The 26,868-nt window shown below is 34.2% G+C and overlaps 1 protein-coding gene across 4 annotated transcripts in view; it reads left to right on the top strand.

The window, feature by feature from the left end:
* Positions 1 to 26,868, top strand: part of MAEA (macrophage erythroblast attacher) — a 142,797-nt gene that overhangs the window by 112,033 nt on the left and 3,896 nt on the right. For 3 of the 4 annotated variants that reach the window (XM_012552408.3, XM_003773451.4, XM_031943995.1), the window contains 2 exons: positions 14,047 to 14,155; positions 21,726 to 21,859. In XM_012552408.3, coding sequence (XP_012407862.1) covers positions 14,047 to 14,155; positions 21,726 to 21,859 — 243 coding nt within the window. Of the gene's footprint in view, positions 1 to 14,046; positions 14,156 to 21,725; positions 21,860 to 22,327; positions 24,577 to 26,868 lie in introns of those variants that run through there. The other variant, XM_023506171.2, reaches the window with a different exon arrangement.

The following is a 26,868-nucleotide window of genomic DNA, read 5'->3' as shown; positions in this document are numbered from 1 at the left end:
ATTCCACATAGTATTGGAGCAAAAGCAAAGGGGATAATAAAACCTCAGCTCTTCTATTTCCTCTCTATAAGTATAGCTAATAAGTAACTTCATGTCTCAATTCCTTAATTTCCTCATCACAAGCTTTAGGGACCCTTCCAGCTCTGACATTCCATGAGTTTTTCAAAGCGGAGAAGCTAATGAGTAAATGGGAGAATGAGGAACATAAAAATGTTTCATATTAGAAGAGCAGAATTCCTTATTTGAATTAGTAGGCATTGTTAAGGAGATATTAACTAAAAAAATATAAACAAAGTATTAATATCAAAGAATTATTTGAACAGTATCATTTCAGGAAGGAAGGAGAAAGGTGAGGCATATCAGATTTGCTTGTGATCATTCTGGGCCTGAATAAAAGGGAGATTTGAAATAGAATGTTTAATTTGGCGATACCATCGACCATTTTGTACTTTTCTAAAGTCTCCAAACTAATTGAATGGTTGATTGGGGGGTTTCACATAAGTATCTAAAAATTAAAATCTTTCTGTTTCTTCAAGTGCTAACAGTATTGGTACTTCACTTAGTTATTTTACTTCCACAAATTGAAAACTACCTCTTTTTTTGCCTAACTGTATTTTTGACAGAAATAATCCACTGATTCTATAGTACAGGATATATTCAGTATTTCTTCACTAGTCTTACTATTCTAAAAGAAATAATGTTTCAGAAATGCAATAATTCGCATAATAGTTAAGTAGCATATTATCATTTTATGTGTTTTAAAAATGTTTTCATGACCATGCAATGCTTTAAAAAATTACTTTTGTGGTTTATCAAGGTCTGAGAGAGAAGAGGAAGAAGTGTTGTTTGGTTTTTTTGACCAGGTGTATAAATTTCTCAGTGCTATTAGCCAGTCCAGATCTCCTCTTGTTTTTATTAGCTTGCTTGTGTTAAGTGCCTGCAGCAGGATTCTTTCAGAATTGTGTCCATGGTGCAGTAAATAGGTCAGGCATCCATTAGGAAGCAGAAAAAGAGGCTGTTTACCAAGTAGTTTCCTGTATGAGTGGAACTGGGAGAGCTGACATTTTGTGGAAACGCAGCTGGTGTTTAAATAAGTTTGAAAGCTTTGCTTGCTGCCTAGTGAGAACCTCCAAAGTGACATGTTGCTTTTAGGCTACAATTGATGTGAGCTTTAAAAATATATCTTATTTAATAACAATGTTTAAATATCTGACGCTTTTAAAAGCATGATATGTGCTTATTGAGTGGCTCTTCAGTTCTTTCTAAGGGCAGCTTTGAAAGTACAAGCTTTAAGAATTTATAGAAATTATGTGTTTAATGTTAAAGTTGGGATATAGACAAAAAAAAGTGAAAACTCAGTTGAAATTGATGTCCCCCTTTCCATTCTAATTCATTCCTATCTATTCAGCTCCTCTTTCATTGTCTTCCTTGTGCTCTGGAGAGGACTCTGCATTCTTTCAGGCTGTGTCAATATTGTTCAGGTTCTAAAAGTTCCTACCAATTGGAAAGACTTCAGGTATAGACCGCAATAGACTAGTTTTTCTGTTCTGGGATTTTTTTTTTTTTTTTTTTTTTTTTTTTTTTTTTTGTATTTTTTTTTCTCTTGGTGAGTTCATTTGTTCCTGGGTTCATTTATCTTTACCCATGTGACTCTAAAAGTTCTATGCAACCCTAGTTTCTCTACTGAACTTCCACATTAGCAGCTGTCTGATTGGCACTCTGACTGGGTTCCTACCATCAGTGACTCGGATTCAGCCAGTTAAAGCAAAAGGTTCAAACCTTTGAAATCCTCCTTAAATTCTGTCATCTTTCTTACCATTCCTTTCCCCTCCCCCTTGCAACACTCAGTCAGATACCCATTGTCAATTTTATCTCAACAGCTTCTCCAATGAGACAATATACATAGCATACTTTGCCTGATTTAAAGCAACACGGCAGTGCTGTCTGTCTCCTGTTCTCTTTCCTCACACAGCTCCTCCCCTAATTTAGGCTTCATCACCTCTTACTTGAACCATTGCAGTATCTTCCTAAGTGATGATTTCTCTGCTTCTGGACTGTTCCCTCTTTAATCCATCTTTCATACAGCTGCCAAATTAGTATTCTTAAAACCCAGGTCCAAACATGTCACTTTCCTGATTATAAATTCTCAGCGGCTCATAAATTGCTTCAAGTTCCTTATTATGGCATTTAACTCCTCCCTCCCCTCCACTAAGAGGATTTTCACCTACATACCTTTCCAGATTGATTTCCTATTTATCTCTTTTTTACACCTTAAGACTTAGCCAAATTGACTACTAACCATTCCTAAAATTCAACATTCCATCTCTTGCCCCCTTATTTGCCTTTGTACAGACTGTCCCCCTGTATCTAGAATGTATTCTCTCCTTATCCTCCCTCTTTGCATCCTTGCCTTTCTCCGTGTTCCACTCAGGTTCTTATTCTGGGTGAAACCTTTCCTAATGTCCAGTTGTTCCCTCCTCCCCCAAAGGTTGGTAGTCTCTTCTATTTTTCTGTATACATTTTTTTATGCCTTTTCCCCAAATAGATCATAAGTTATTTGAAGGTAAAAGTCTAAATTTTGTCTTTGTACCCCCAGCAGCCAATTTAGTACCTTACACATAGTAGTCATTTCATAAATAATATTTGTCCAGTTTAATTGAATTGAACAGAATGTCATTGTTGACATTTCCTTTTTTTTCCCCCCAGATTAGCCATCTATCTTTCCCCAGTATCAATTTTAATGATAAATACATCTCCTATAGTTTTCTGGATGTGGTATATAATTCATAATGCTCAAAGATAGGACATTGATTAGGTCATCATGGTCAAAATAATTTATATTTGTCATTTTGTCTTGGACAAATAGCCAGCATTCTCTGTAAATAACTTTTAACCTCTTTCTAACAAGTCTGGAATTTACCAAGTTACTGAGTCATTTTCATGTATGTGATATAACTGGGTAATTTTTTTTTTTAATGTAATGCTTTGTGTAATTTTAATATATGCTTGTTGTATCCCTCATAGAGCTATGTTCTTCTTCCAATTAGGGATTGTTTCATTCTTTATACTTGTGCAGTGCTTGATATATAGTAGGCATTTAATAGATACTTAAAGTGGAGCAGTTTTAGAAGGAGAGAGACACATTTGGTAGGACTCCCTTCTTTCTCTAGCTCCCATCTATTTTTAAGCAAATGTCTGATAAGATTTACCGGATAAGCATCTAACTACCTCATTTTATAGGCAAAGAACCTGAGCCTCAGAGATAAGCAATTACTTGCTCAAGGCCCTGTAGGTAATGCATATGAGACTTGGGTCTTGAACTCAGGTTCTCTAGTTTCCAAGTCTAAGGCTTTTTCAATTTTTTTTTTTTTTTTTTTTGCCAGATTTCTACTTTGTTTTTTCTAGCCAATTCATTTCCCCTTCTGTCAAGATTCATTGACATATTCTGAAATAGCCAATGCCAATAAGCTCTTTTTGTGCCTTCTAATACTATTTCTCTCTCTACTCCATTTCTTAATCTTCAAGTATTATTAACTATATTTTAGTCATCTCAACATACCTTAGAAAGAGCTAGGTAGGCCTGACTCACCAACCTACTGACAGTTGTTACATTTCTTATAAACTCATCTACAAACGAATACAGACACCAGATATTTGGGATCCATATTACTTGATCTTGTCCAAAAAAAAAAAAAACCTCACCATGTTCACATATTAAAAGTAGAACCTTCATTGTTCCTAAGAGTCCTTCAAGAGAATTAGACAAATTGAATCTCAGTGTACAGACAACCAGGTAGCCTTCCCACTATATTAAGAAAGGGAATATTCATTTTTCCTTCTCCCCTGCTTCCCAGGCCCTTGATAACTGATTTTAGAACAGAGTGATACTTCTTAGATTAGTATTTTAAAGTAACATAGAGAGTAGGCATATAAGAGACTAGCCGATTTTTGCAGCTACCCTATTATAAATCCCTACAGATTAGTGTACATTTCCCCTCAAAATCTGGAGGAATATATCTCATATCTGGAAAACAGCATCTTCCATAAATGAGGGACACAGCAAAGGCCAACTTTCCCAGTCATACAAAAATTATAAGCTACCTTAATTCTGCTTAAGATGGTCTTTTTAATAAGAGCTACTAATTCTAATTCATCATGGACCTATAATTTTATTGGCTTTGAATTTTCTCTAGTGGTACAGATTGCAACTCTTTTGTATAGATTGTCTTTCAATATTATTGTTGAAACTTGTATCACCTTTCATTCATGTGGCAAACCTTGAGATGACAAGTTCCAAGTTCTATCCATCCCTGCCTGAGCCTGTAAGCAATCTGATACAGATTTTACATGTGTAGTCATGTAAAACATCTCCATATTAGTCATTTTGTGTAGAAAGAAAGGAAGAAAGGGAAGCTAGCTTTTAGTGTGTATTCAGACATCAGTTCTTTTCTTTGGAGGCAGATAACATTTTTCATGCTATCTTCGTGACTCCTTTGAGATTATCTTGGATCATTATATTGCATTGCTGAGAATAGCTAAATCATTCACAGTTTTTCATTATGCAATATTGCTGTTACTGTATACAATATTCTTCTGGTCCTGTTCACTTCACTTTGTATCAATTCATGTAAAACCTTTCTGGTTTTTCTGAAATCATCCTATTTATCATTTCTTATAGCACAGTAATATTCCATTACAATCATAAACTACAACCTTTTCAACCTTTTTTTTTTGAAGGAGGCTAATTAGGGACATAAACTGGTTATTAAAAAGAGATTGCATTGGTATATAAATTTTATAATCAAGAAAGATCTACATCTTCCCCATGATTAAAAAAACATAAGTTTCATATTTGTAACCTTTGGAGAGGCACAGAGGGGAAATGGTTGTCTACATAGGGGGGAAGTGAGGAAAGAAAGGAATAAGATAAGAGGTTCCTCATTATGGAGGTCATTTAAAGCTAAACTACTTGATTTGAACTTGACATATTGGATACTAACAAACCACTGAGATTGTTGAAAAGAGTGACAGTGCAAATTCTCTTGGTTATCTGTAGCATAAACTTGCAAGAGAAGAAATAAGGGACAGGAAATGTCTCAAACCCAGGCATGAGGTGATATTATCCTAAATAGGGTTTGTTTTGATAGTAATAATAATAATAATGCAGTTCAGCAAGCATTAACTAAATGTCTCATTTGATGCATCAAACATTGTTCAAGAGTTATGGGGACAAAAAGAAAGTAGTCCTTGCCCTAAAAGAGCCTACATTTTCTTAGGAGGGACTGTTCATACGTGAGTAGAAATAAAATCTGTATAAAGTACTAAATACAATGTAATTTCAGAGAAAGGAGTCTTCACTAACACTTTGGGGGAGGGATGAGATGGAACTTGAATTGTGCTTTAAAGAAAATTATGGGCTCTGGGAAACCAGGAGGAGTAGGGAGAGCTGTTCGGGTCCAGGAGCTTGAAGAAAAGAAATTATTTGTTGTGTATGAAAAACAATAAGGAGGCAAATTGGTTCTAAAGTAGAATACATTTAATCAGCCTGGGAAAGAGATATTTGAGCCAGAGTATGAAGGAGTTTAAATATCAAGTAAAGGTGTTTGTCTTTTATCCTAGAGACACAGTAGGAAATCACTGTCGATTCTTGTACAGGGAACTTAGACGGACAAACTTGTGCTTTAGGACAGTCAAGGAGCTGACAGAAAGACAACATAGCTGTTTTCCCAGCCTGAGTAAGAGGTGGGAAAAGCCTAAGTAAGAAGAAAAAGGACAAATAGGAGAGAAGTTGTAGAGATAGAAATAAGGTTTAGTTACTGATTTGATGATGTGGGATCAGGGAGAATGAGAAGTGAAGAACTCCAAGGTTGTATATGTGAGAGACTGGAAGGTGGTATCCTTGCAAGAAATAGGGGCATTTGGGAAAAGGGCAAAAAGGGTGGAGAATAAGAATGGGTGCTGTTTTGGATATGCTAAATTTGAGATACTGTGGGACATCCCATGGCAATGACAGGCAGAAGGCAAATTAATATGTAAATTTGGCAAACTTGAATTGGAAATATAGATTTGGAAGTTGTCTGCATGTAAATGAGAGGTGGATCCATGAAAATAAATGAACTCACTAAGAGAGTATAGGGAGAGAAAAAGAAGGGACCCAGGACAAAGTCTTGGGAGACACCCCAATGCAGAGACTGAGATATGCATGATTATCCTTCAAAGAAGACTAAAAAGGGTGGTCAGTCAGGTAGGAAAAGAAACACATTACTGGATACAGGAAGAAACATCTTGATGAATTAAAGAGAGCTGTTGTACTTAAATAGTAGGAATGAAAGCCAGAGAAAAAAAGAATTATGCAATGATGATAATAATAATAATAATAATAAACTGACATTTAGCTAGCCCTTTTAAATTTTGAAAATACATTAGAACTAATGACACCATCATATCCTGTTTTTCTTAACTCTCTCAATATCTTTTGAAGACATTAAAGTTCTAAAGCAACATTTGTTTCTTTTCTTATTAGAATATTAGCCCTTTAACATTATATAGTCCCTTCTAGTTTCTTAAATAAATTTCTCTAAGTTTCTCTTGTCTCCTGTTTGTATTTTAGAATTTTATTCTACCTTGATCTTTTCATCAAGAATGCTGTTTTTTTTTTAATAGCTTTTTATTTACAAGATATATGCATGGGTGATTTTTCAGCATTGACAAATGTAAGACTTTTTGTTCTAACTTTTCTCCCTCCTTCCCCCAGATAGCAGGTTTACCAATACATGTTAAATATGTTGAAGTATAAGTTAAATACAATATACTTATACATGTCCAAACAGTTATTTTGCTGTACAAATAGAATTGGACTAGTGTACTATTAGCCTATGAAGGAAATCAAAAATGCAAGTGGACAAAAATAGAGGGATGGGGAATTCTATGTAGTGGCTCATAGTCATGTCCCAGAGTTCTTTCGCTGGGTGTAGCTGGTTCATTTCATTACTATTCTATTGGAACTGATTTGGTTCATCTCACTGTTGAAGAGAGCCACGTCCATCAGAACTGATCATCATATAGTATTGTTGTTGAAGTATATAATGATCTCCTGGTCCTGCTCAGCATCAGTTCATGTAAGTCTCTCCAGGCCTTTCTGAAATCGTCCTGCTGGTTATTTCCTACAGAACAATAATATTCCATAACATTCATATACCACAATTTATTCAGCCATTCTCCAAAGAATGCTTTTAAAAGTCTTCTATTCCATTGAAGGTCCATTTTTCCCCTGTAAAATTATATACAACTTCATAGAGTTTTTCTTGGTTTTAAACCTCTTTGCTTGGAAAACTTTATTCCAAAATCTCTCCTTCTTTTTAGTAGAGGCTGCCAGATCTTGTGTTATTCAATAATCCTAATCCTTTGGGAATCTTCCTTTGTTTTACAGGGATTTTCATTGTTCTTAGTATGGCTCTTAATAGGTTTTGAAATTAAACTAAACAAAGACTGAAATCAAGTTGCTAGCTTGAGTTTCCTTTTGGGGTATAAAACTAATCAGGTCCAGACTTGAAGAACTAAACTCTTTAAGATTTCTTGATGATCTTGCTCTTCTCAGTAGCAAAATGAGACCAGAATGAAGAGTCCTTTGTATCTCTTCACAGCCAATATGAGGGAGGACCACTGCTTTTGCTTGTCATTGAGAAGTTACATAAGCTGACCTTAGGAATGTCTCTCATTGATTTTAGGTATAAGAGCAGATGGAACTTGTAGAAAGGCAACATGGCATAGTGGCAAGAGCATTGGACTAGCCCAAGTTCTAGCTCTGATACTCCCTAGCTCTTTGTCACTCAATTTCCTTGTGCTTTAATTACCTGCCTCCCCCTACCTCACATACTTGTGAAGAAAATGTTTTGTAAATCATAAAGTATTATAAAAATATGAACTATTGCTGGAAGAATGAAGGATATAAAAAGTGAAGGAAACAAAAGGGACCGCAAAGGAGAAAGGGGAGTTCTAATAGGCTAGCATTAATGATTCCCTTCCCACAGTCACAGAGGCATATTTGCATAGCAAAAGCCCTCCTCATCTTTCCTATGTGCCTGTGGTCTTCTGAACTTTGAGGGTCAAAATTTATTTCTCCCAGACTTTGTAGCGATCCACATTTGGCCAGCACCTTTGGTACAAACTCTGACACACAGATTGTTCCTTTGTCCTATAACAAATCTGGTATTGACCATCTGAAGTTATTGGTAATATTTGACCTAATTTTAGTATGTATCAAGTTCCATGTAAAATAGCTTTTCTAAGTCAAGTGGCAGAACTATGATTGAAGTATTGGACATAAGTAGAAGTATATCCTTTAAAAATTTTATCAATAAATACCATTCTGTCAGTAATAGAAATGTGTTATGAAATAGTGCCATAACTTTGACAAATTGAAACTTCCATATAGAGTCTCTCGTCCAAATTTTGACAGGACAAGAGTCAAACATTTTAAAAACTTTGATCCTTGTCTTCAAAGGCTCTGAAAGATTTTATTCTTCTAAAAATCAAGGGCTACATAATATTCCATTACTTTATTTATAATCAATTTAATTCAAAAAATGACTTTAAAATCTAGACTGGTTCAAGAGTGAAAGGTTTCTCATTCAAGAGCCCCTAAATTTTAGAATACTCTTTTCCCCTGGATGTCAGTCTTAGACCTGCTATCAAGACACATCTGTCTCCTTACAAAGGCCACCTGATATTTGAAATTGCCAGATTTCTCATTCAGTTTAACATAGTTCCATTGGATATAGACAGATTTTACATTCCTATTTAAATGTATTCTTGTATGTTATATAATTTTGATATAAAATCCTTCCATTTTAAAAGACCATCTGTAAATGAGATTTAGAACCAAGAATATAAATACAAAGAAGTAGCAATTAGTAATATCAAAAAAGGCCAAATTAGGAATGAAGTGAGATTTTTTTTCCCCAGCTAAATTCTGAACAAGAATGTGTACAAAAAAGAAAAGGTTTCCGTTTGAGAAATGTAGTATGTTCAATGAAATCAGAACACAAAATAATCCCATTCCTATTTTATTTCTATCTTCTCACTCAAGTAGAATAAATTTTAAAATGTGAAGAGTAGGACTCATATCCTTAAGACAGAATTGAATTAACTCAAGAAAGAAAAGAATCATAATCATAACAGCATGTGTGAAGCACTTTGAGGTTTATAAATCACTTTACTTATATCTTTTTTTTTTTTTTTTTTTTGCTTACAATGACCATGGAAGGTGGTCTGTCTGCATTTTACAAAGGGGAAAACTGAGGTAGTAGTTCAGTAAATTGCTCAGGAATATAGTAAGTATCTATGGTCAGATCTGAGCGATGGTCTTAAGTCCAATGCTGTATCTAGAGAAAAGTAAATAAGAACTACTAGAAATAGTCTAATCTTCAAGTTCAGATGGTTTGCCTCAAAGGGTACTGAAGGAGCTCATTAATGTGGGCATAGATTCATTGCTCAAGTAATGGGGAACAGGAGAGATAGTGGAAAATGGGTTATTGGATTCTCCTGGTGGTTGGTACCTAATTCATTACTATTCACTCAATCTGAAATATATCTAGCTTATCATTACAGCTCCAATCTCCCTAACACTCTGAAACTATAAGTACTATGTATTTGCCCCTTTTTCAAATATGTGATCACGTCGGCCATATTCCTTACTTTCGCTATGTGACTGATCCAACTCCTCTTTCAACAAAAAGTTCTTATCCCACTCTTGTATAGAATTTATTATTAGCGATATGCTGCCCCTACTTCATGCCCAACTTTCTTCTCTTCATTAGCTTTTTAGTGACACTAAATTGACACTTAAATACTTTGATTCTTTATGATTGTACCTATCACTGAAAGTATATTAATGTTTAAAAAAAAAGAAAGAAAAAAACCAAGTACTTGTTTTAGGTAGTGACTCAGCATCATTGATTGCAGTATCCCAAATGCATTCCAGTCTACTACCTTCTTCCTATTTATTTCTCAGCCACCTGTCATATCTGTCCAAGATAGATATATTTGTTAGATACAATCAAGCAAATGTCCATTCAATCATATGCCATAATCTAGATAATATGTATGTCATTCATTTATTTTTTTTCTCTGTGTATTTCTTAGCTGAACTCTTTAAGTGATTGTGAATCTCATTTTGGAGAATCTCCAGTGTTTTGGAATTTGACATCATCTCTCATGTATACATTTCCCCTGTTTCACATCTCATGATGGTATTTATCAGTCATTAATGAAGGGGTCTCAATTACTGCATGTAATCGTCAAGGAATTTTGTGTAGTTCTAACATGTGAGAATTATTTTGTTTGAGGAGAGCTTGCCAAAGTGGTTTTTATAATCAACAAACATTGGGCTCTTGGATTTTCTGTATTTTTCTGTCAGTTCTGAGTTTATAAATATAGTCCACCATAGAATGTTACTTAGAAAGCCTGCCTGATCCCTTTTGTCAAGGATATCCTTGACATATGTATAGAAGAAAATTGTCATAAATATTGTGTAGAACTAAGTCAATAGACCTAGAGGTCAGCATTTATCTAGACTTTTAGGGAAAGAAAAATACTCGTGTGACTTTTTTTCAAATGACATTTTTCCTTTAACGTATCTCTTGAGAATTGCTTTTTTAAAGACTCCCAAAATTGCTTAGCTCCAACACACATCTCCTCTGTGTTTATTTTGAGCCAGCTATTCTTCCTTCTTTGTCCTCTTTAGTTTTCTTATTCCTTCTTGCAGCATGTCATGAGCTGAGATGTTAGAGGCCTAATTTGGTGACTTCACTGACACTTAAAAAGGAAAATAGTTGATAAAATGTCAGATTATTTCCAGTTTTTGTCTTTCTCCTCCCAATTTCATCTTTAACCTTCCTTTCCTTTTCCATTGTTCCCCATTGTTTTATGTGTAAACTGTTAATTTTTCTTCTGCCTCCTAGCTTAAAGGTTTTTATAATGAGTTTATGTTCTGTCATATCCTTCTGCTTAGCCAGGAGATTTAAGTATTTACTAATTGAAGTGGTTCTAAGATCTTTGAGTCCTTTGTTATACTAGTTACTTTGTATTTTTTAAATATGTGTGTGTGGCTCAGTGTGTGGGCACATACTCATGTATATATGAAATGGTTATAGCCTATGGTGTTATATGTTACTTTATTTGTTTCTTATTTTTCGACATCAGTGGCTTATTTAAACATGTCAGGTTAGAATTTGAATCATGTTTTGTTTGCATATCATATCATATCATCTTTTTCCTTTATTTTGTTCTGCTCTAACAAATCCTTGGTCCTACAGTACACAGCCAGATAATTTAGAAAGGACTTTCTCAACTGTAACCAACTATTTTCAACATATTCAGTTTCACTTTGGGAGAGGTCATTCATTGTAATTTCTTAACATTTTCTTAAAAAATCATTTTGTTTTGACATCCAGAGACTTCCAAAAAAAAGAAACAAATCCTCCTCAGAGTAACCCTTTAAGAAGAGTTAAACAAGTCCTCTTTGAAGAGTTAACTGCAACATATAGTCCATATCCTTTGCCCTCTTGTAGCTTACTTACCATTTAACAGAAAAGAATTAGGTTTCTCTTCTTGAAGACAGTAATCCATTATGGATGAGAGGCATCTATTTTGTCTGAAAAACTGGCTTTTTTTGTTTCCTGATTTGAAATCATATACTTTTTATTATCTTGAAGTGTATGCTGATTTTACTTGAATTTTTCCAGTTCTTTCATAGAATTTTTCCATTTTCTCTGATGCTGATGTGTATATCTAACTCAGTGTTAGTGGCCTTTTCCTTCTTCCAGTTTGAACACCACAAGATGGAATGACCAAGTATCCCATGAAATGTTTTTGTTGCCTTTGGATGTCCAATAGAATCATCTTCACCGAGTCTTTTATATGCCTCTGTAAGCAGAACTTGAAACTATCTTCCCATCTATCTGCAACTTAATTTTCACCAATGTTTTTATTCATATAACAATGTCAATATGGATATGATTTAAATTTCCATTAGTAATACATAGACTTGTTCATCATTGAACAAGTATCATATATTTAAAGTATCAACAATTAAATTAATGTTTTTAGAACAGCCCAAAACACTGCTTCTTAGTAGCGTTTATCCTTTTTGTTAACAATTTGCCACTGTAGGAATAGAAGGAAGTAACTCAAGTCAGAAACATTTCATATTTTTCCTTGTTTCATGGGTTGCCCTGGCCAAGGATTTCTCACATAGGAGCCAGCTACTGGTGGTGTCTTCCTGTCCATAAAAAGATTGATTCTCAGGCAGCAGACACAGGTTACCACCAGGACTATAATTAAGACCTTTGTAACTTTGTGGAACCATATGATCTTGCACTCCAGTGACATAATTGTAGAGCTTCTAAGGTAGATCATTCAAAGGATATGACTCAACAGTCAAAAGAAGAATTGCAAACTATTAAAAACTCTATGAAAAATGCAAATCAAAAGAACCCTGAGGTTTTACCTAACATCCTACAAATTGGCAAACAGGACAAAAATGGGAATATTCAATATTGGGGGAACTATAGAAAGATGAGGCTTACTGGTACATTATTAATGGAGCTTTCAATCAGTAGTCATTTTAGAAAGTAGGTTAGTATTATGCAAATAAAATGACTAAAATGTCCCTATACTTTGCTCCAGAGAGTCTATTATTAGCCATATACATAACTTCAAAAATGACATTACTTGGAAAAAAGTCTCTATATACACCAAAATTTTTAGGACAACTTTTTTATGTTAAAAAAAAATTTAGAAACAAAGTAGATGTCCATTGATCAGGGAATGACAGACAACTAATTTAATATATGAATGTAATGATGTGTTACTGTGCTATAAAAAATGATGAATAGGATGAAAAAGAAGTTTGGAAAGATGTCCATGAGCCTGATATGTAGTGAAATAAGCAAGCTAAGGAAATGGTATGCATGGTGACTGAAGCAGTGTAAATGAAAAGAACAACTGAATGAATGAATATTGCACAATTTCAAAGCACAAACAAAATTTGAAGAAATGTGAGAAAATACTGATCCTCACCCCTTTGCAGAGGTATGCAACCTCTGCAAGTATGTTGCTCCATTGCACTCATTTTCAGACTTTGTTGAAATATTGAGCAATTAAGCTGATTTTTTTCCCCCATCTTTTTTTTTTTTTTTTTTTTTACTTCTAAAATATATAGGATGACTCTCTAGGAGAGGCAGGAGGAATAAAACTAGTGGAAATTATCGTGATGTTTTTAAAAATGAAAATAAAACATTTGGACGAGTGAAGAATACCTAGTCTTGGATTATGTTTGTGAATTTAAGTGAATTCATTTGTTTCTATTTAGCAGCTGAAGGGTCTTATAGTTTTGTAATATAAAAACATGATAAAACTTCCTAGTTGTGTGACCCTGGGCAAGTCATTTAACCCCAATTGCCCCAGCAAAACAAAACATGATTTAAAAAAAAAATTTTTTTAAAGATGATTGGAAAACTAAAATGTGAATGAGTAAGTTGGTATCTAATAATAAATGTGGTCTCTAGTATACCTTATGAAGTATTATATACTTGCTTCATTTCATTCTTGGTTTTCATTTTAATAAATGGAGGGATTTATTTAATGACTACTTTTGCATTTGGACCTGCATGAAAATGTCCACTGTTATATCTAACAGAATAGATAGCTAATTTCTTGATTGTTTTTACCAGTTTTTCTATAGGTATTACCATAAGAGGTTATAAGTAATGAGCAAATAAATTTAATATGACATTACTATTTTTGAGCTTGGAGCTTTAGATATGTGACAGATTCTCTTAATATTAAAATAATCTATCCCTTCACGTCTAGTGTATGTGTGTGCATGTTTTACTGTTAATTTGGTTTTTTAAATCTCTAGGAATTTGTAGCTAAGCCTTTCTTCTTCTAATCATTTTTATACAGATTATACAAATGTTTTTATTTTTCATTTCAGAGTCATTGAGATGAATAATATAGATTGATATATTCCAAATTGTTTTTTAGACATGCAAGAAAGCACTTCAGTCAAGCTGAAGGAAGTCAGTTGGATGAGGTTCGACAAGTGATGGGAATGTTAGCCTTTCCTTCAGACACTCATATCTCTCCTTATAAGGTAATTTTTATAATTGTGTGATAATCAACTAAATTATTACGTAGTGAGATTGTGGCTATCTAATGACTACAAAATGCTTTCTTTTGACATATATTTAAGGTCACTATCTCTATGTGTGATCATACTTTTTATTGTATTTTTTTTTAAGTCCTGTTGAAGCTTTTTATTCTTTCTACCACAGTCTCTTCCCAGTATCCATTCCCAATCTTATTTTCTGATTTACAAAAAAAAATCAATAATCAACCAAAAGAGAGCCTCCATCTGGATGGACAGTATTTATTGGCCGTAATTACCATCACTTAGTGGGAGTTCTGTTTCATCCTCTGTTCTCAGGAATAAGTAATCTCATCACTGCTTTTACTCTACTTATAGCTGCTTTTTTAAATAGTCATTGTCTTCTTCTGGTTCTGCATTTTTTTTTACTCTGCAGCAGTTGATTATTTTTTTCCCAGTCTACACTTTGCATTTCTTGATGGAGCTAATTCCATTGAGGAAATCCCCTATGCTAGGACAGATAATCCTCCATCCAACAGCTTGTCTTCTTAGAGAGTGGCATGGTGTACCAAAAGATTTAGTGACTTGCCCAGTGTCTTAACCAGCATGGGTCAGAGATGAGACTTGATCCCAGCTTTTAATCCACTCTACTACAATGCCTTTTCTCTTTTCTTAGAGTGCCATTCACAATGCTTAGCTGTTCTATACTATATTCTATACTTGGTGGCCATGGTGTCTTCTACTTTAGTGAGGATCATAAAAATAAATGATATAGGGATCTCATGGATCTTGGAGCCTACTAAAAAAGGAATGAATGTAGGTGCCTTTGATACCATATAAAGGAGTGTATGATAAGGAAGACACTGAATAAATGTTTTTTAGACAGTCTTCTTAGGAGACTATGGGATAGAATGCCAAGAAACAAAACAAAAAACCCTGAATATTATTTTATGATTATAGGAAAATCACTTCTCTGATTCTGTTTATTTAATTATAAATGAGAGCAATAACTTTGAACGTCTTCAGTGGGTTATTATGAGGATCAAATCAGAGATTTGCGGACCTTAAAGCCTTATATAAATATCAACTATTAGTAACAGTTCATATGTCTGCTAAGACATTGTAAAGGAGTTAGTGATTCACAACAGAACACTTAAACCCTTGCAATAGGCATGGAATTGTGATGGTGATGATCCATTGGGAATTCATGGATTTTAAATGGCATAATCCCTGCTTTCAAGATGATTACATTCTTTTAGGAATATACTAATCTTAAGCAAGAAGTGACAAAAATAAATCAGATATTTAGACAAAAATGCTCAGATAGAAAGGAAAGAACTTTTGGCCAAGGGGGAAATTGGGAAAAGATTCACAGAAGAGAAAGTTTCAGCTTAACTTAGCCTTGAAGGAAAAGAAGAATTCTTAAAGACAGAATGGAGGAGTTGGTGAACGCTTTAATTAAGCAAGTATTCTGTGCCTGGAGCTCATACCAGTCATGATAGAGCACATGAGTACACAGCTCCGGAGATTGATTACAAGTTGAAGGAATATCTGCTCTGTCCAGCTTGGCTGGACGATAGAGTGTATAAAAGGAAATGATATGAAATATAGCAGGAGAACATAGATTAAGACCAAATTTTGAGAATCTAATGCAGGCTAGAGAGATTTTCTTTTATACTAGAGGCAATAGTGAGACTCTGAAGCGTTTTGAACAGAGGAGGTGTAGTGCTCAGATCTATGTTTTAGGAAAATTATTTTAGCCACTGTGTACAGGATGGTCTAGAGAGGAATAAGCCTGAAGGCATGGAGAACAAATAGAAGATTACTGTAATCAGCCATGCAAATGGTAATGAGAGCTTTAAATACAGTGACAGTTGGTGTGTGGAACAAGGCAACAGATAGAAGAAATGTTATATAAATGGTGTTGGTGAGACTTAGCAACTTTACTCAATGTGAGAATTTAGATGAGAAGCAGACTCGGAGTTGAATGTGATTCTATTTACTGTCTAGACACTACAGTACAAGACAGTAGTCTGATTGCCAGTTGCAGGGCACAAGTACAAAGAACCATAGAAGCACAGGACTAGGAGAGATCACTAGCTACGATGTTCTAAGAAATGATTTCATGGAGACATTATGATAGAAACTTTGGGATACAACAGAGAAGTCAAGGAGGAAAATACGAAAAAGCCATTGGATCTGATGATTAAATCATTGGTGAATATTCATTGTAGTTAAAGTCCATGAGTGTGGAAGTAGACTGAAGTGAAATAAGGAGACATATGGAAGGTGAGGAAGTAAAAACAGCCCTTTGAAAAGGATAAGAAAGTCTACTAGTGAGAAGTGATTTATTAAGGCTTTCTACAAGATAGGGAGAAACTTTACTTTTGCAGGGTGTCAAAGAAGAAACTATTAAAAAGGGTAAGAAAGTTTCCAAATTTTATTGTACAGTTCGAGCCATTGAACTACAGATTAACTCATGGAAACTCTGGCACAGGCATCATTGTACCTTCTAAAATATACCCCAACTAGGTTTACAGATATCACCTAACCTGTTAAAGCTATCCATAATTGCATTACTCAGTGAAATAAAGTATAGCCAATCTAGAAAATATTCAGTGCTACATTGTGAAGTAACTAAGTGAAGCCTCTTTGGTTGGTAGTGAATCAGTAGCAGCATAAGGGTGTTTAAAGATAAAAACTTCTAGCTTTTGAAATAAAGGAGCTTAAAATCACCATCTATGGGCATAACTATATAAATCAAATACAAAAGTATCAGAAAACAATTTAGGAAGCAATCAGGACATCAAAAGATTTAAAAAAATGTTTTAATCCTAGTAGGACTCCCCTCCCCCCCAAAAAAAACCTTCAGTTATAAGATTTTGCTGAGGTTGCATTGTAATTAAATCAAATCAGATGTACAGCTCTGATTTTATGTGACACTAGTTCCTGGCAAAGGCCTCTAGGAGGTCACCTAGTGGTGACTAACTCAGCAAAAATCCAGTGGATTTTCAGAAACAAAACTGATGTAAAAATTATCCTGGTATCTCCCAGCCAGAGGTGAGGCAGCATGATAGAGAAGGATCTAAAAATGAGAACATTTCTCTGGCCAGCTCTGTGGTGTTTCTCTGGCCTTTATTTGACCACATCATTTAAAAAGTCAGCCAGAATTCTGTAGATTCTTTCCCTTCAATTCAAATATTGTAGGAAGTCCAGAGGCTTTGAGCCATGTTTATTAAGGATTCCAGTTAGTCAGACAATCATTTTCGAGTACCACAATTTTTTCTAAAACAGGAAGTAGAAGAAAGACCTCAAGCTTTGATTACTCCTTTCATCATGTGAGGATTTTCTACAAGTTTGGGGCCCTACTAAAAGAATTTCACATTCTTACTATTATGCAATAAGGATTTTAGTAACCTAAGGAGACCAGTGTTTGATTTTAATAAAGTGCTTATGGACCCACGTTGTTTCCTTTGCAGTCAAAATTCAGCATTGAGTTTCCCTACTAATCAATCATTGTTTTGCCCATCAAAGCAAATTCTCAAAGCAAATTCTTCAGAACAATAGCTTTCTTATTTGCAATTTTTTTTGACAGTTAAAGTACTCTTCAATCTCCCTAAACTACTCTACTAAGCTAATCAGTGAACTTCTAAACATGGGATGAAATTTTCTGAGTTAGCAACTTAATAGTATTTTAGACAGAAAAAAAAATCACAATTCAAAATTTTCAGAATAGGAAAGAAACTGAGAAACCTGTCCAAGAAAACTGAAGTGTCTAACAGATTCTTGAATGAAACTCCCAACAGGTTTGTGTTAAGTGAAATACAGCTTAAAATATGAAGTTGTACTTAGACATAGCAAATCATCTTCCATCTTGTGACATAAAGCAAATTTCTAAAATTGTGACAGCATCAAAAACTATATAAAGGGTTTTTTTTTGTTTAAAAGTTCTTACTCATATTAAATGTCTAAGCATTCTGAGTGTTTTATTGTCTAAATGGGATTTTTGTTTGAGGTTAAAGGTAATATTAGATGAGGAATAATTATTATCTTACTTAATCTGTAGACAGGGACGAGAGAACATGGAATCACACATTGACACATTGTGAATATTTCTGACTTTGCAATTTTAATTGGATATTTTACATAAGGTCAATGTAAGCTTATTATTGCAAGATAGAGGAAAGTTTGATTGCTTAGATGTCATGGTTTTGCTATAGTCTTAAGCTGAATGTAAACTTTCTCAAGCAAAGGTATTCCAGACTATCATAGGTTACATGGTATTTATGCAGTAAATTCATTGTCATACAATTATTCCAACAACTCAGTAGGAATAGACTTTCCATGGCAAAAGAAAAGTGAAAGTATTCTTTGATGATGGCTTCCTGTGTCAGAGGCGCTAGTTTTAAAATGTTCAGCAAGATTTCTAAAAGACTTAACGACAAATGGTCAATAGATCAGTTTTTTATGAAATGAGAAATTGCTGTCATTGTTATCAACGAATGAAAAATGTAGCTCTCTCTTGTGAAGACCAATAAAGAAGTCCCAAGTTTGACAGGGTTTTTTTTAACCTAGTTAGAAAAATGGACCTCTTTTCCTGTTTTCTGAATGCTTTACTATTGCATAAGAAAAAATTCTTTAACTTTCAAAGATGGAATTTTATCCGAAAGCCCTAAATATCTTAAGTCAGTTCTTTGATCCCTCTTTAGTTTTTCTAAGCTAAAGGTCTCACTGTCGGGAGTTTTATATAATTTTTCATTTATTTTTCACCTTTCAAATTCCTTGAATTAAGCTAGATTAAAAATGTCAGTCTTTGGTGTTCTAATTCTTATTGAGCAGATTTTTTAGAGTAGGACTGACCTTCTTGCCAGTAAGTTTCTTCATCTATTCTCATAGGTGCTATTGAATTACATTATGAGTACCTCCCAAAGCACTCTAATTGCAGCATTTTTCTGTGGCCTAATCCTCATGTTTTTCTTCTGATTCATTGCCCAGCACCTCCTACTTTTTTTCACATCTAGCTCTAGGAACAGTAATGAAATCTATACTGTAAAGACGTAGGTAATAAATTGCCCTATGATGCCATTTATCATCATCCCTGTAACTTCTGATAGCAGAACTCTGTTCCTAACCTCCACTGCCCCTTTTTGTTTTGTTTTCTCTGTTAAAATGCAAGTCCCTTGAAGGGAGGGATTATTACGATTTTTTTTTTTTTTTTGTCTTGCCTAAGCACTTAAGCACTGTCAGGTACACAATAAGTATTTATAAATGCTTTTTTTATTCATTCATCAATGTGAAAATTATCCCCCAACAAAATAATAAATTATGTCTTTGAATTTATCTTCTTCCAAATTCTGTCTTCATTCATCTTTTCTTTTTGTGGGAGATAGAACTGTCTCACCCAGTGTATCTAATTGTGAGATCCATAAACCACTTTCCTCAGCTTTTTCTACAAGCTTTCCTCTATATGGACATGTTTATTGGTACATGTATAAACTTTGCCTAGCATATTATGAGCTAGAGCAAAGAATAGAAACAGCTTTAAGATAATATAGCATATTTTTGCTTCTGATTTCTTTTCAGAAATGGTCTAGTTTGGTCTGCTTCAGTTCTAGGTGCCTATCCCATTATCCTTAGCTTAATGAAGATCTTTGGGTATTATTGACCTTCAGCTGTTAAATAACAATTCTCTAGTTGCCATTTGGTTCTAACTGTAAAGCATTTATTTGAGTAGCCCAAAAAACTGTAGGCCATTCAAGTCTTCTTCTCTCCCCCAAGTATGAAATAAGACTAGTTATTTTCATAGGTTTGGAAAATTGTTTAAAATAAAGAATGAGTACCCGTGGTGGAGTAGAGGCAGCAAAAACATTATCCAACATTAACCAAGAAATATCTGAACCTTGTAGCAGGCACCTCAGTGTTTAGGGCTCTTGGGAGACCTCTCCTTTCACTTTCACCTTCTAAAAAATACTTGTAGATGATAAATAGAAGTATGCATAGTTTATTTTTACATATATTTATAAATCTTTGTCAAATGATGGCTTCTTCATGTGGGGTGGGGTGGGGAGGGAAGGAAGGAAATAGTTCCGAACTTAAACTCTAACCAAAAACATTTAAATAAATTTTAAAAATAAAATAAAATAATACCTGTAGAAAATAATTCTTTACCATGCTCTGCAGTGAGGTAGAGTTGGGATTTGAGTACATACCAACTCCCAGAGGCAATTAAAAATACAAAATACTTAGCTTTACAAAAGCCACATGTCAAGGAGTGCATAGAAAGCAGTTTTCCAGAGCAAACATTGTTAACTCTGTGAACTCTTTGTTGGGTGCAGGCATTTAATTAAGTCTATATATGTATCTTGTATATAATGAATTAATTTATATCATTCTGAAACACAGGCTCTCGAGCCTTTTTGTAATCAAGATAGTTCTCTTTGTGGTGACTCAGAATCTGTAAGCTGCTAAGATGCCATGTTTAATATTTCCTTTGCATTGTACCCTGCAAAACATTTATGAGAAATGAAAGAAAACATTACTAGAATTAATATTTTTTAAAAATTCTTTGGGTTGAGTGTGTATTTTATCAACATGCCTCCCAACAGACCACAAATGTGGTACTCATTTAGAATTAAAACAATTAATCAACTGTTTATTTGAGGCACAATCTTACTATGCTTTCTACTATTCTTGACAGATCAGGACAGCCAAGGATTGGGGTTGATTTTGCTCCATCCTATTTCACCCAACCCAAAAAACTGATTTTTGCAATAGGACAGAGTTTAAACAGGATTTTCCTCTATTTAAATCCAGTAGAATCAAGTTCAATTTAGATTAAACCTGTTTTCTTAGCCTGAAGTTGAGTTATAGTTTTAGAAGGCTTTCTCTAAAATGAAGGATCTATCTTCTGTCTTCTTGAAATTAAGACTCTAGAAATACTAGAATTGGAGGTTTGGCTTTGCTATGTACTGTTTGTTTCTGTTGCTGGAATCCTATTGGGTGCTTAATGCAGCAGAGCTGACTGGACTTATAACATTTATATTTCTTTGACAGAAGTTTGCTCAGTCATGTGTTTTAATTCTCAGTAGCTTAAAAAACTCTGACATTCCAGAGTATTAATTTCGCTTCATAACCAAGCCAACATTCCAGAAAATTAAATACAGAATATTAAGGTCACATCAGTGGATTTTAAATCAAAGCATAAAAATAACAAAGTTTTATAATGACCTTCAATACTGAAAATGCCTGCATTGGAAGAAAAAAAAGTTTTCATTTTAAAATTAATTTCCTCTTGCTTCCAGTGAAATGCTTATAATTGTCATCTGGTGATTTTTCTTGTTGCCCCTCTCCTTACTCCCTTTTCTTTAAACAAACCTTTTTTTTTTTTTTTTTTTAATTTTTTTTTTTTTTTTTTATGATTAAGTTATTTAGTTATCTGATGGCACTGAAGTGTCTGATTGGAAATTAATAATGGAGCATTCTATAAAATTTTGCGTAGGATAAATGTTCTTGTCTAAAATCTTGGACTCACAAAGGGATCTTATTTCTAATCTTTTTTCTTTTTATTTCATTACAGGATCTTTTGGACCCTGCCCGATGGAGGATGTTGATTCAGCAGTTTAGGTATGATAATTACAGACTACATCAACTGGGAAACAACTCAGTCTTCACCATTACACTCCAGGCAGGCCTTTCTGCCATAAAAACACCGTATCCTTTCTTGGCCAAAAATTGCAAGCATAACATGTACTTAAACCAGTTTTTATTTAGTTCCCATTGGAATAACATGGTGAATTTTATCTTAACAGGAATAAAATTTTTTCGGGTAATTCCTGAATATTATTGGATAAGTAAGCAGGTTTTCTCTATGATTTAAGAGATTAAGTGAATAATGAACTTGGCCTGATTTTTAAAGAAACATAGGTTTCTGATTATTTGTGTCAGGGTGTTGGGTAGGGGGAGGGTGCATTAAGTAATATTGTTTGATATAATGAGACAACAGCATTTCAAGTCAAAAAACCTGGTTTTGAATCCTAGGCTCAACAACAGTAGATATATGATGTTGAGATTCACATGAAGAGAGGTTTAAACATGGGGCTACAGCCTTGTAAGGGCTAAGTGTATAAGGATACAGAGATTTTCAACAACTTAGCATTTGAGTCCTTATCTGTCCTCAAGGAATTTACAGTCTACCAAGAAGGAGAAAACATGCACAGATAAGTATATTTGTTACCAGATAGAATGATATAAGGACAGAAAATATATCAGAAGTGTTTTTGAAAAACATGAGGAAAGGTGACTTGCTTCTGAGATTATCAAAGAAGGTTTTGCAAAAGATAGGACAGCCAACTTATACCTTGATGGGCAAATATTTTAACAAATAGGGATAAGGAGGGGGCAGAGGGAATGCATACCAGCCATGATATACAGACTATTCAAAATACAGTGGACAATTCCCTTTTCCAGTTTTCAGTTTCTCCATCTATAAAACAGGTTAGAACTAGCTGATTTGTGATGTCCCTTTTTGCTCTAAGTCTGTAATAAGAGAAAAAAGAACACAGGAATTAGTCACAGGACCTGAGCACTGAATAGTACTGGAATAACAAGTCTGCGTAATTTAGGGCAAAGCCTTTTTGGGCCTTGGTTTTCTCATGTACAAAATGAGAAGATTGGACTAGATGAACTTCTGAGGTCCCTTCTCACTCTAAATCTATGAGCTTAAAAGAATAAACTCTTAAAAGATACTCCTTAGTTTTGATTTAACCAATGAACATATCAGTTTGATAGTATTTTATTTTATGGCCTTTTTTTTTTTTCTAAAGGAATGATACAAAAAATGATCAGAGAAAATACTCTTAGGTTTTATGTGAACATCACAAGCCATCCAATTATTCATGTAGAATGACATTTTCCTACTGAATTTATGTCCTCACAGACTTAATTTTTTTCTAAATTGACTTTAAAGTAAACTATATTCTTCTCCAGGGCTAGAATGCTAGAATGTTAAATCTAGAAAAAAGCTGCAGAAATTCTCTAGACTTCTCTGAAGCGAAGAAGGGAAGAGGCTTGCCAAGGTACCTCTTAACAGTCAAGCCTCAACCCCCTCCTCCCTGCTCCAGTGTGACCTCTCTCCAGCCATTGCTCCTTTATGAACAACAAGTTTATTCTGTTTATGATTGAAAGAAAAAAGGAAGACCTATTAAGGATGCTAAGGATTTATAGTCAGGTTATTATCAGTGTACCGTCTGGGGTCAGAAAGGCTGGCCATTTTGGTGTAAACCAGTCTTTGATTTAGATTTCAGGTAGACAATGAAACAAGATTGTTCAGTTGAACCATTATTCCCACTGACTTGTCTGCCATATGTTGTGAAAGTAGCTACAAACTCAACAAATATCAGAATTGGAAGGCCTAGTACAGTTCATCTAGATACCCTTTCCTGAACAGAAAGCCTTTAGCATAGGGAAGAGCTCTTTCTACAGCAAGATAGTAAAGTGGAAAGAACACTTATCTTGGAGTCCCAAGGTCAAGGATCCTGTCTTCTGCTGCTTACTCACTAATCATGTTATCTTCTGGGGTAAAATGGTTCAGTAGCAATCTGAACTTCACAACATTATGAAGAAAATGCTTTGTAAATCACCAAGTGTCATAGACATATGAGCTACTGTTCATCTGTTACCATTAAGAGTTCTGGATTTGGATCCAAAGAAACTAAGTTCAAATTTTGACTCTATTTACTCTGTGAGGAATTGGGAGTAATGCCAAAATTTCATACTTGGGTGCCTAGAAGGATGGTGGTATCCTAGACAAAAATATGGAAGTTTTGAAAGAGAGGTAATTTTGAGAAGAAAAACTATAAATCCTATTTTGGATATATTGCATTTTGAGATTTCCTTAGGAGCATCCAATTTTAAACATCTAGTAGATAGTTAAAGATATATTTGGGAATTATCTACATTTCAGTGATAATTAAGCTGATGGGAATTATTGAAATTGCCAAGTGAGACCAAATGAAATTATATAAAGAGAAAAGGGGCCAGCACAGGTCCTTAGAGATCTCCCACAGTTAGGAAACATAACAAAGACAATAAATCAACAAAGGAAATTGTGGTAATGTTTAAACAGGTAGAAAGAGAAGGTGTCCCAAAGACCTGAGGAGGAGATATCATTCAGAATAAGACAGGATATTCAGCATCGGCAGATACTACAGAGAGGACAAAAAGGTTGAGTGCTGAAGTGATAATTTGCTATACTTATTTTTTAATTTATTATTGTTGTTATCATTGTTATTATTATTGACAGCTAAATGGCACAGTGGATAGGAAGCATCCTCATCCTAAGTTGAAATCTCACCTCCAACACTTATTAGCTCTGTGACTCTGGGCAATCGAGCCCCATTTACCTCAGTTTTCTCATCAATAAAATAAACTACAGAAGAAAGTGGCAAACCGTTCCAGTATCTTTACCAAGAATACCCCAAATAGGGTCAGACACAACTGAACAATGTTATCATTGTTGTTATTGTTCTTGTTATTTTTGATGTAATTCATCTTGGCAACTTAAACTCGTTGAAAATGGGTAAATGCTGTTTGTCTTCACCCTCTTTCTTGAATTTTTCCTCCCTGCTAACCAACAAACATTTTCTTTAAATAAAAAAAAAAAACAAAAAACAAGTAAGCCTTTACAACCATCATGTACTATTATCATCCCATCCTTTTAAACAATGATCCTACAACTTTCTGGATTCTTCTGTAGCTCCCCATAGGTCATGGATGTAAAGATGGAAGAGACATCATTCTTTTTTACATATGAGAAAATTGAGGCTCAGAGAGATGAAGGGAGATGTAGTCAAAGTTCTTCAGTGTCAAAGGGCAAGATTCAAGTCTATTGCACTGACTCCATATGTATCTCCAGTACCATTGGGCTGACCCTCCCTCTGATTCTTTTGTTTTTGTTGTATTTCTTAATTCTCAGGCATTTAAAAAATTTGATAGGAATATTGGGAATGGGAAGTCTTAAACAAAAACTTTACTATTTGATTGTTTGGGAATCATCTCTTAATCATTGGTCTGTGTGTGATCTGAACACCAGCTAGGTTAGAGAAGAGATTAATTAAATTAACACCAAATTATAAGGATAATGAAAAAATTATAAGGAAAATGAAAAGAATTCTGTGCAGGGTGTAACAGTTCCAGCATGAACTATTCAGGCAAGCTGTTGGTGCTGAAAAATAGGAAGTGGATAAAGGTAAGGACCCTTTTTGGCTATTGCCACTTCTTTTAAAAAAAAAAAAAAAAAAAAAAAAAAGTGATATAAAGCACCACAACAGGAAAACCGACCATGTCCAGGATAATATCCCCAAGCAAGAACTGACAGATAATCACAATCACAATTTAGCATACAAATTCATTTTCAAAACAGTATTGAGGAAATCTGGACATGAAACAAACTAAGCTAAGTTATTCCAATGGCATTTAAAGATTAAATAAGAACATAATAAAAAAAAAAAAATCAAAAATTGCCAATGTGCACAATCAGTCCCCTTGCCAAAGAGAGTACAGTCACTACATTTGGAACTCATAATACTTCAACAATTCATTTTTTTGTTTTTTTTTTTTCTCTTTTTAAAATTTTTTGTTATTGTTATACTTTGAGTTCTGGTTATCACCTTCTCAATCCTACATTAGTAAAGGCCAATGTTTTATTTATATGTATCAAACTATATTGCTGTTATTACATATGATTTTCTTTGTTTTGCTCATTTTACTCTGTATTATTTCTGTCTTTCCATGTTTCTCTAACATCAGTCTGCTTATTCCTTACAGCACTAGTGATCTATCATTATCATATGATATATCATAAAAATCATATATTTTTCCAATTGATGGGACTCCCCTCAGTTTATTTTAGAACATATAGGTTCTTTTCCTTTTTCCCTGTTCACCTTAGGAATAATGAAATTGCTCAGGCAAAGGGTATAGGCAGTTTTATTTATAACTCTTTGGGCAGAAGTCCAAATTGCTCTCCAAAGTGGTTGGATCATTTTAAAGTTCTGCCAGTGGTGTTTTAGTGTCCCAGTTTTGCCTCATCCCCTACAACATCTGTCATTTTTTCATATTATTTTCATTAATGGGATAGGTCTAATTGGCATCTCAAAAGTTGTTTAAATATTACTATATATGGTTTTTGAGTTCTTCCAAAAAATTTTTTTCATATCCTTTGATGATTTATCAATTTGGCAATGACATCTTTAAATAAATTTGACTCAGTTTGCTACATATTTGAGATATGAGGCCTTTATCTGAGAAACTAGAAACCCCTCCCCCCCCAATTTTCTGTTTTCCTTGTAATCTTATCTACATTGGTTTTGTTTGAACAGAAACTTTTAAAATTTGATCAAAATTATCCACTTTATATCGCACAATACTCTGTATATCTTGTTTATTCCTAAGTTCATCTCCCATCCACAATGTGATGTAATAGGAAATTAAAATGATCTTTGTGAAGATGAAGTGAGCAAAAGAGAACAGATAATGAAATATACCTTCATTCAGCAGAGATGAGGGAATCAATTCTAAGGGCAAAAGGTTTCATATGTTAAGAGCAGCTGGTGGCAGAATGAAGGGACTGTCAGACTTGGAGTCAATAAAATCTGAATTTAAATCCTGCCTCAAAAACTGACTGATGGTAAGTCACTGAACTGCTGTCTCAGTTTCCTCAA

The sequence above is a fragment of the Sarcophilus harrisii genome, chromosome 6, assembly GCF_902635505.1.
Source record: "Sarcophilus harrisii chromosome 6, mSarHar1.11, whole genome shotgun sequence".
NCBI classification, from domain to species: domain Eukaryota; kingdom Metazoa; phylum Chordata; class Mammalia; order Dasyuromorphia; family Dasyuridae; genus Sarcophilus; species Sarcophilus harrisii.
The sequence above is the reverse complement of the archived record's forward strand: the minus strand, read 5'-3'. Positions and strand labels throughout refer to the sequence as shown.